Source organism: Diabrotica virgifera, chromosome 10 (assembly GCF_917563875.1).
Source record: "Diabrotica virgifera virgifera chromosome 10, PGI_DIABVI_V3a".
In the NCBI taxonomy this organism is placed as follows: domain Eukaryota; kingdom Metazoa; phylum Arthropoda; class Insecta; order Coleoptera; family Chrysomelidae; genus Diabrotica; species Diabrotica virgifera.
In genome coordinates this window covers 103,094,105-103,105,481 of record NC_065452.1, presented here as the reverse complement: position 1 = coordinate 103,105,481, position 11,377 = coordinate 103,094,105, and the positions used below count along the sequence as shown (strand labels likewise).

At 34.0% G+C, this 11,377-nt stretch overlaps 1 protein-coding gene across 9 annotated transcripts in view; it reads left to right on the top strand.

The window, feature by feature from the left end:
• Positions 1–5,060: 5,060 nt before the first annotated feature.
• LOC114342198 (nuclear protein MDM1) overlaps positions 5,061–11,377 on the top strand; it is a 321,915-nt gene continuing 315,598 nt past the window's right edge. For all 9 annotated transcript variants that reach the window (XM_050663612.1, XM_050663607.1, XM_050663606.1 and 6 more), the window contains exon 1: positions 5,061–5,283. In XM_050663612.1, the coding sequence (XP_050519569.1) occupies positions 5,227–5,283 (57 nt within the window). In that variant the 5' untranslated portion in view covers positions 5,061–5,226. The remainder of the gene's footprint in view (positions 5,284–11,377) is intronic.

The following is an 11,377-nucleotide window of genomic DNA, read 5'->3' as shown; positions in this document are numbered from 1 at the left end:
TATGTTTCAAAATTTATGTGTATTTACGTAACAAATTGCAAAGTATAAATAAATTTTCATATTATTACCAGGTCTATATAATCTTATGTAACCATTTACAAATATGTGGTGTATTTTACAAATGTTCAAAATAAACAGCTCGTCCAAAGTTAGGGGTATAGAAAATTATGCTCATTTTCATAGCTGATTTTTTCGAGAACAGATTAACGTATTCCGCTAATTTTCTTTTATTATTTTAGATTTTTCTTTAGTTTTTACACAGTTGTACAGAGGTTTTCTTAAATTTCTTTTTGTACTTATACCGGGTGGAAGAAAATAAATGTTTTTCTTATTTTAAGTTTGAGACGCCCTGAAGGGAGGATGAGTTATATTCATCAGAATCGTATTGTAGCTTTATGTGTTGTGAACATTTTGTTTTTTTTTTAAAGTCTCTGATATCTTTAGAAACAAAGAAAATAGACGGTTCTGTAGTTTAACATGTGTTTTAACCGAAACAAAAGTTTGAGAGGCCTTGTAGGGAGGAAAAGACATAAAGGTGGGCATACATCGATATTATGTTGTAGTCTCATATTTTTTTAATTTCTCTGATATCTTTAATAACAAAGAAACTGACGGTTTTATTATTTAGTATGTGTTTTAATTGACGACATGCGATACTTAAAGAGGCCATGTGTTGTCATACCACTAAGCTAAAATTATTTTCTACATATAGTGCGAAAGGAACAGAGTGTTTCAAGAAAAAAATCGGTGTAATGTACCTCTCGCTATTTAAAGAGCCTCCACGTAGACACCAAATCCGTATTTATTCTCAAGGAAATTCCGCCCCAAAACATCACAGGGCCTCCATTAAACAATCTCGTCTCTCTTATATTACGCTGTGCATACCGCTTACCTGGTCGACAACTCTTATATAATTGTTTACTTTATGTGCCTTTCTGTTTTTAAAGTTTTGTTGACTGTTATTTTTTATTCTTAATTTAGTTTTGTTTCAGTTAAAACACCTGTTAAAGAGTAAAACCACCTATCTTCTATGTTTCTAAAGATATCAAGGACAATCACAAAAGAAAATGTTCACAAAACATAACACTAAAATGCGATTCCGATGTATACTAACATTTGTACCTCGTCCTCCCTACAGGGTGGCACAAACTTAACATAAGAAAACATTTCTTTTCTTCCACCCGGTATATACATTCGTATGAACTTTACACATTGCTAAAACATACAATAAATTGTAAGAATATAAATGGAAACATTAAAGGCGGATATTGCTACCGTGGAGCCATTCCATTGCCTCAGGAGTTAGTTCGTGGATTTCGATTAAGCTTCCTTCGAATCGTGTGGCTGGACATTCTTGTGTAATGTGGTGGACTGTTTGTTCAGCAGCATTGCATTTGTCACATAGCGGGCTGTCTGCGATGCCCCATTGGTTAAGTGATTTATTGCACACTCCATGACCTGCCCTGATTCGGTTCAGATTACACCATTCTCGGCGCGGAAGAGAGAAACCGTTGAGTTTGACTGTGGGATTTCCTATTAGGTGTGCATTGTTCACTTCTTCGTTCCATTCGCTTATCCAATGCTCACTGATTGTGAAATTGTTTGGAAGATTTTTTGCTGTTCTTGTTGGCGGGTTTCGAGATCTCAGCCGCAATTGGCCCTGTTTTAACTGATCTATGTCGGTATTTATTGGCAATGAGGGATTCTTTTGACATTTCTGGTATTGTGATTTAAGGGCAGCTAACCGTCGTGTTTTGGTTGGTGCAATATTGCTTAAAACTGGAAGCCACTGAGTTGGTGTGCTTTTTATGGTCCCCGTAATATACCTCATTGTCTGATTTAGTTGTGTGTCTAGGACGTTAGTATGGTGACTGTTTAGCCAGACTAGAGCACAATATTCGGCTGTTGAATAGACTAATGCAAGAGCGCTTGTCCTGATTGTGTCTGCATTGGCTCCCTAAGAGGTGTTTGCAAGCTTGTGAATGATATTATTGCGAGTTTGTACTTTAGCTGCAGTTTTATGTAAGTGTTCCTTGAAAGTTAAAGTACGATCCAGTATTACACCGAGATATTTTGGATTTGTGTTATGTTTTAGGGTAATCCCTTCGCTTTCTATGTTTAGTCTATAGTTCACTTCCCGGTTATTTAGATGGAAGGCAGTAACTTCTGTCTTTGTGGGATTTGGCTGAAGGCCCCATTTTTTAAAATATGTGTTAATAGTATTTAGGTTGCTTTCTAGGATAGCTTGGGCGTTCTCGATGTTTCTTTCTTGTATGCCTAAAGCCATGTCATCTGCATAAATAAATTTGCGTGAGATTGTAGTGGGAGCGTCTGAGGTGTAAATGTTGAACAGGAGCGGCGATAGAACCGATCCTTGGGGTAACCTATTCTGTAAACTTCTGTATTTACTAGTTTTCCCATTAACGCTAACTTGGAATAATCTGTCACACTGCATTTGATTTATTAGCTTATTAAATGATTGGCATGGTACCATCTGGTACAGTTTAAGTAGTAGTCCTTCTTTCCACACCGTGTCGTAAGCACAAGTCAGATCAATGAATGCTACTGCCGTTTTGATTTTCTTTTGGAAGCCATTTTCAATAAATGTGGTTAGAGAAAGAACTTGATCACTGCAGTTCCTTCCTGGCATAAATCCAGCTTGTTCTACGGGAATATTTTCGCTTACAGAGTGTAAAAGCCTCGCGTAGATTATCCTCTCAAAGATCTTATAGCAGACACTTAAAAGGGCGATTGGTCTGTAACTCTCGGACAATGAAGCATCTTTGCCTGGTTTGCAGATTGCGATGACTTTGCTTTGCTTGAATAGTTTGGGGAGCTTTTGCGTCGTCATTAGCTGGTTGAAGAAGTCGAGGAGCCGCTTTCGAGTTTTTAGACCAATGTGTTTTATGAACTCGGGATATATTTTGTCAACTCCTGCAGCTTTGCGGCACTTAATTCAGTCTAGTGCGTTGAAAAGTTCCTCGGTCTCTATCTGCCTCATGATGGGTAGGCTTTGTTGAGATGCAATTTTGTTCTTTTTGAGCTGATATCGTACTTCTCTTTTATGGGCCTTTTCTATGACTGGTTTGGAGATTTGCGCAATGCGTTTCGCTATATCTTCTGGATTTGGTAATGAAAAGTTAGTTGTTGGGATATTAGGACCTGTGTCCAGTTTTCTGAGCAGGTTCCAGGCAGTGCGACTAGTATGTGTGAAGTTAAGGTTTTCGAGAGTTTCCCTCCATCTGGTAGTTCTTGCAGAATTTAGAGACTCTAGAAGTTGTTCACCTAGGTCTGGGTCTCTGGTTTGCTCATATTGATCATACAGGTCTTTGCATTCTTCGGTCCAGCATGGGATGTAGGATTTGGTTAGGCCACGTGGAACATGTTTTTTAGCACAGCTAATTATAAGTTTGGCGAATATTTCGTAGTTTTCTACCTTAGGCTCAATATATCTGATATCTTTCTCCAATTGTGCTTGGTATTTATCCCAGTTTGCCTTAGGAAAGTTCCATCTAGGCAGAGGAATTGAGTTTATAATGGGAATAGTGATGCCCATAGTTGTTATCACCGGCCTATGCTGCGATTTTGGGAAATTATCAAGAACTTCTCTAGTTGCATGATTATGCCAGTCATATTTGGTGGATATAAATGTAAGATCTGGGTTGTAGCCTTTTTGCCATCTAGCGGAAAAAAAGGTAGGCTTCTGTTTTGCATCGTGCAGAAGTCTAAGATGCTTGAGCTCCGCCCATTCAATCACTTTTTCGCCTTGGTGGTTGCACTGGTTATAGCCCCATATAGTGTGATGACTATTGAAGTCTCCCGTATATATTGATGGATGCGGGAATGAGGGAAGCACTTCTGGTGTCCATATTGCGTTTGGTGGTTTATATATATTAACTATTGTGATCTTGTCTATTACGGTTGCCAGTATGAAGAGTTCTTGAGATGAGTAAGAATGTACGGTGCTAACATTTTTTATATCTGTTCTACAATAGGTAGCAATTCCATATTGCGGGTGATTAAGTGAGGCTACCAATCTATATCCTGGAATTTGACCTCGGTTGTTCAGTTGTAAGTCATCAGCAGTGTGTGTTTCCTGAACTGTGGCTATGTCAATGCTATGTTTTGCAAGGAGCTTGCTGATGTATTCGCTCTTGCTTCTGCTAATACCTTCAATGTCATACTCGGCCATATTTGGCATACTCGGATTGTTGGTCCAATTGTCAGATGATTCTGAGAAGAACCGTTTTTTGTTTGTTGCATGGTTGTACTGCAATGTGTTCGCCAGGAGATCTGAAAGATGGTCTGGCGGTTCGATGTTGCTGCTCATTTAGCGTTACCCAGGGTACACCACGAGGAGGCGAGACAGCTCCACCCGGTATAAGTACAAAAAAGAAGTTTGAAAAAAAATCTAAAGAAAAATCTAAAATAGTAAAAAAAATTAGCGGAATCCGTTAATCTGTTCAAGAATAAATCAACTATGAAAATGAATAATGTTCCATATCCCTAACTTTTGACGAGCAGTTTATCTCGATAAAAACTGGCTTATCGAAAAAGTACTAGAGGCAAAAAAGTTTTAAAAACATTTGGGGGGGGGGGGGGCGAGGAGATTTAAGGGAACAAAACCCTCATAAAATTCACTGTTATTTTTTTAAAGATGTTCCTGCCATAAGAAACCCGCATGTCCATTATCAATATAACATCTCTAACAATTTTTGGATACCTATATTGAAAAAAATCCATTTTCGTTTTGTAACTTCAAAGGACTGTAACTTTTTTATGTGCCCTTTTGCTACACCCTGTATATATATTTTTTCATCATAACATTGTTATAATTTTGATGTATTTTAAATAAAATTCATTCGTACCGCGTACAGCTAGGAGCCTGGCATCGGCTATAAACAAGCGCTTGTAGTCAGGACCCCAAAATTAAAATGAGCTGTTCCGAGACGAAAGTCCAATCGTGGGGGCGCAACTTTAGCGTATATTCCGACGAACCATGCGCCCTTCTATTGATTCTATTCCAACTAAATTCTCGCCAACAACGAAGCACTCTATCTCGAATTCGCCAAGGTGGGGCTCGGCATGTCACACGATTGTTCGACTTGATTACGACTACAGTCGTCCAGTGCCGTTCCCCCAAAAAACTGGGGCCCTGCGCGCATCTTGGTGTATGGCTTCCTGGCCCCATTTCACAAAAAATTCAGTGTTTAAACGCTAGAACTCATGATTGGCTCGTTTTGGAACTTGTGCCGTGCTTGCCCTTCGATGCCTGTCGATAAGGTAAATTTTGTGTATATGTATATCCGCAATTAAGCATAAACATTTGCATGTGATGCAATGACTTTATGCCGGTTGTACATTATAATCAAACTACCGCTAATCTACAAAATCCGACAGTTACTTACCGAAATTCATTACAAAAACGAACAATTTACTTCCAAATTTTATAGCAATATTTAAAAAAATGACCTATATTTATATAATTCCCTTCTAATATAATACCTATAACAAATATATCATTTTAGGTGTGCGATGCCAATAAATTTACTTTTATATTGAAATTATTCGTAATTGAAATAGAATTTTGTATCTTGGTAAAACAAAAATCCGATTATGAAAAACTTTGGCTTAATTGAGGTTATGTTGAAAGGTCAATAAGGGTTAGGTGTACGCAAGGGATTATCTAAGAAAATATGGTAACACAGACATTAGGAATAGGGCAATAGAAAAATTAAAAATTAGGAAGAAAAAAAGAATGAGGAAAAGAATCTAAAAAATTGGGGAATTCAACAAAGTAAAAGAAATAAAAAATAATTTAATTCCAAATTAATTAATCGATACAAAATGCGTATTGAAAATTTTGGTGCAGATTTACTAAAAATTTCATTTTACCAAAAACTTAATATACCACTTGATATACTTTTAATATCAAATGGAGTTTCAAGGAGAAGTAAAATAAAATCGTTGAGGTATATCATATCGATTGTTGGCATGTTCTTGAAATTACTTTCCTTTTTACGAGTATATTGTAGAGTTTGTGAACAAACATGAAATCAATTACGAAAACTAATTAAATTTTATATTGCACTTTTTCTTAAGCAAATTACTGCCTTTGGTTAGGTACTTCGATTAATCTTTTTGCTTGTTATCATATTATATCGAGATTTTTCACTTGCTCAGACGTTGAGTACCAGTGTGAAGAACTGTCCATTCAGTAATTCAGAGTCTTGGTTAAGAAAAAGGTACCGCTCAGTTGACTCCAAGACTTGGATTTGCCCAGGCTTAGTGTTCAGCCTTATAAATGCAGCATTTGGTGCGCTATCAAACTCAAGGATAATAAGCTAGAAATAGACCATGTTCGGGACACTCCAAGATCAGGGTAGCTGACTACTTTTTTTAGGTATTGTAGACCTATAGGAAGAAAACCTACCTGTTTCCTGCCTAGAGTTTGCATCCGTTTTTTATTTATTAACAATTTAGTGCAAAAATCGCAATTTTTTCGATTTTTTGCACCCGATTGAAAAGCTAAACAGTTGACATAAAATTACAAAATTTAATTTTTTAGAACATTAAGAAACCTTCAAAACGCCGATTTTTGAAAGTTAAAAAGTTAATTTGTTGCTACGCAAACTGCAAAATAAATGAAAATCGTTATCTGTTAATAACTTTTACCAAAGCTAACTTAGAACTTTAGTGTTTCACCCAAAGTTGGGTATTGGGGTACTTAACAAACCCTCAAAATTTGAGACCGATCCGTTAATTAGTTTAAGAGTTATTCTATTTGTTTATTCCAGAGACCTATATGTTGCAATAACATAAGACAGAAAATAATTAAGATAGGGCAATTCTGCGTATGCCAAATGAAAGTAGAAAACTGATGCTATCAAAATGTACTAAAAAAGATAAAAAAATTATCTAATATAGTCAAAAATCCTAATGCCAAATTTGTGAAATTTTGTAGTTTATAAACATTTAGAATAACTTTAAAAATATTGTCCGTAGAAAAAATCATTTTACATTTTAGAAAAGCTGGTATTTTACATGAATTTTTGTCACCATGAATTGGTGACTAGTCATGGTAAGTGAAGGTGGAGCTGGGAGCCGACAAAATGCACGAGTTCAAAAAATAAAAAAGGCAACTTAAAACTACTATCATGTTCTATATCTCGGGATCTACTAAATATATTTTCATCGTTATTTTTTTAATGTGTTTGTAATTTTTCTGTACATTACAAATATGCAATTTATCTAGACATTTATTAATTAATAAACAGTCTAATTTGTTTAAACAATTTTTAAAAAAATAATTTTTTTCCCAAAAATTCATGATTTTAATCATACTATCGTTATTAATCATAGAAAAAGTTAAGGTACACTTTAATAAATAAATTATCTTCAATAAATAATTATCCAATAAAAATAATTTATTTATTAAAGTGTACTTTAACTTTTTCTATGATCATTAATGATTCTATGATTAAAAAAATATTTTTTCAAGAATTGTTTAAACACATTAGACTGTTTATTAATTAATAAACTTATAAACAAATTGCATACTTGTAATGTACGTAGAAATTACATACAAATTAAAAAAAAAGAAAGATCAAAATCCATTGAGTTGATCCGGAGATACAGAAAATTATGTATATTCGTTTGATATTGCTGTTCCGGTATTTTAACTCTGGATTATATATTTATTGCTGGATTTGTAGGTTCCCCCTAGTAATCGTTTGAACTACATTTTTGAAAAAATGTAGAGGGTGCTGTGAAGGTACAATGTTCGTGCAAATTTTTTAAGAAAAAATACCAATCCCATTCTTTAAAATGGCATTAATGAGATTCCTTAGTTATTATAAACAAATTAGCTGTGAATTAAAAAAAATATAAAATATAGCTAAGTTTGTCCTAAATGAACCCAGGCTAAATTTTTTTATATGAAAATTCGTGTTAAAATACTACCTTTTCGAATATATAAAAATATTGTTTCTACGGACATTTTTCCTTCTAATAGAAGTTATTCTAAATGTTTATAAACTACAAAATTTCAAAAATTTGGCATTAGGATTTTTGACTATATTAATTTTTTTTATCTTCTTTTAACACATTTTGATACTATCACTCTTCTACTTTCATTTGGCATACTCAGAATTGCCCTATCTTCATTATTTTCTATCTAATCTTATTGCAAAATAAAGGTCTCTGGAATAAACAAATAGAATAACTTTTAAACTAATTAATAGATAGGTCTCAAATTTTGAAAGTTTGTTAAGTACGCCAATATCCAACTTTGGGTGAAACACTAAAGTTCTAAGGTAGTTTTAGTAAAAGTTATTAAGAAATAACTATTTTCACTTATTTTGCAGTGTGCGTAGCAACAAATTAACTTTTTAACTTTCAAAAATCGGCATTTTGAAGGTTTTTCAATGTTCTAAAAAACTGAATTTTGTAATTTTATGTCAACTATTTAGCTTTTGAATGGATTGCAAAAAATCGAAAAAATCGCGATTTTTGCACAAAATTGTTAATAATTAAAAAACAGACGCGAACTCTAGGCAGGAAACAGGTAGGTTTTCTTCTTATAGGTCTACAATAACTAAAAAAGTAGTCAGCTACCTGGATCTTAGTGTCCCGAGAAAATCCGTATTACTCTGGACTAATAGATTTTTACTCTCGTTGTAATTTTTGGTGTTATCATTACGAACCAGACTCAAAATGTCTGTCAAATTTTGACAGGAAGATTAATGATGATCGTGTTCCTGTACTACAGAGACATGCGGGTCTTAGATTTTAAAGAATTTGGCCATATTATTAACGCTCAGCTAAACTCAGATACCTAACTTAAAATGCTCACGTATCAGCATCAAGCTGGTGATGGCATGGTGATACTCTAAATATTGTTAGCTTTCTGCCTCCATTCTACATTGGATGCGATCCTCTGCCAGATGGACGCCTTCAAGTAGGGATTTTCCTACCACAGTTTTCATTTGGTCTGTCCATCGTGTTGGAGATCTTCCTTTTAGCCTTCGACTCAGCATGTCACACGGTTCACGATTGTTCGACTTGATTACGACTACAGTTGTCCAGTGCCGTTCCTCCAAAAACCTGGGGCCCTGCGCGCATCTTGGTGTATGGCTTCCTGGCCCCATTTCCCAAAAAAATAGTGTTTAAACGCTAGAACTCTGGAACGTTTATTTTTTAGTGTAGTTTTTTTTCAATTTTTATTGAGTACAGTGGAACCTCGATAAGTCGGATTAATCGGGACCGCTGCTGATCCGGGTTATCGAAAATCCGAGTTAGCCGGAGAATAATGGTAAAAATTAATAAAATACTATACTTACAGAAAAATTCCATTATAATTGCAAAAACATGAAATACATATGCACAGTACATCTAACAGGGGTGGGCAAAGTGCGGCCCTCGGGCCGCATGCGGCCCTTTATGCATTTTTTTGCGGCCCACGAAAAAAAGTGAATTATTTTCATTTAAAGATTTTTTTAATTATTGCTAATATTAATAAATAAATATAGATAATGCAGCTATTAATTAACACTTTCGCAGCGGGTGATTTTTCCGCAAATTTTCAACATAACGTGGGCAATTATTTGGGTTTCTGGTAGAGTTTTGTCGGCTCCCTGAATGAAATCCACGAAATTTCAACAAATGGAAACGATATTTTTGAAGTAGTCTGGAACTGTTTAGAAAATTTTAAATTAACGCTGTAACCACCCCTTGTAAGTGTAACAACTGGCGAATCACCAAATTTAAGAGGAGCAAATATTGTAAGGTTGAGAAAACTTAAAGATTACGTCCATGAACAATTTTAAGAACATCAGTTATTACTTTTCACTGCTTAATCGATGAGCAGGTATTGTGCAAAAATGTTTTGCAAGTAGTCAACGCCAACGTCATTTCAATTATAACTAAAATTGTTAATTATTCGTTCAATAGGATTAAATTATCGTGCATATTTTTATATTATTTAATTCTTTCAAAGAAAATAGAAACAATGAAATTAATCTAAGATTTTTCATATTTTTTACAACTTTGTTTATTTTGATTTAAATGACGCGTGTTGCATATTACATATGATGCGTGTTTGCATCTATTTAAGCACGGAATTTCCCTTCAAATATTTAAGTAACTAATAGCAATGTGAAAATAGAATTTACTATTTTATTTGGGAACAAGCCACAATTTAAGTTTGAAATTAAATTTATTTGACGTTTCCATTTCCACTTCGGAAATCGTTATCAAAATACAAAAAATTAATAAATTAAACTAATTAAATAAATGTTTAATTTATTAATGTTTTGTATTTTGATAACGATTTCCGAAGTGGAAATCGAAACGTCAAATAAATTTAATGTCAAACTTAAATTGTGGCTTAATATTAAATTGCATAAGATGTCACAAGGAAATAGCTTCAGAACAATATTAGGGAAAAAAGAAATAGGTTCAAAAATAAAATAAAAATAAATAAATATACAGGGTGTTTCATTAATAATTGTCCAAATAGTAACTGGAGAAACCTTAGCCCAAAATACGAAGATTTAACATAAAACACTTAAATAAAATGTGGTTCCTTACTGAGTTACAGGGTGTTTTATCTAAAAATTTAAAAACTATTTTTGCTCAGCATTTTAAAACTATTCGACCTATCCCTTTCATACTTGGCAGAAGGTGCGACTACTGTACACCCTACTAAACTATCATTCGCAAACGTTTTTAGCTACTACCAGAGGCGTACGACAGGGGATAGTGAACGGTTGACCCTTCTCAAATTCTACGCTACTGGAGAAATTACTATTTTAGTACCAGTTTTAGATTCTCCAATACTTTCTACGTAAATAATATACTCTTCATTGGTAACGATAAAGTCATTAGTTTTCGAGATATTTGAAGTTAAATATGAAACGGCACCGTTATTTTGATTAATTATGAAATAATTCATAATATGATTAAAATTTAAAAATTATTTGTACCCAGTACTTTAAAACTGTTTGGCGTATCCTTATCATACTTGGCAGAAAGTGAAGGTTCTGTACACCCTACTAAATTAAGATAAATACACGTTTCTAGCTACTACCAGACGCGTACGACAGGGGATAATGGCTGGTTGACCCTTCCCAAATTCTACGCCCATGACTAAATTACTATTTTAGTGTAATTTTTTGATTTTCCAATACTTTTTATGTAAATAATATATTGTTCATTCGTAACGATAAAATTATTAGTTTTCGAGATATTTGAAATTAAAAATGAAGCGACACAATACATTAATCAAAATAACCGTGTCGTTTCATTTTTAACTTCAAAGATCTCGAAAACTAATGACTTTATCGTTACGAACAAAGAGTATATTATTTTCATAAAA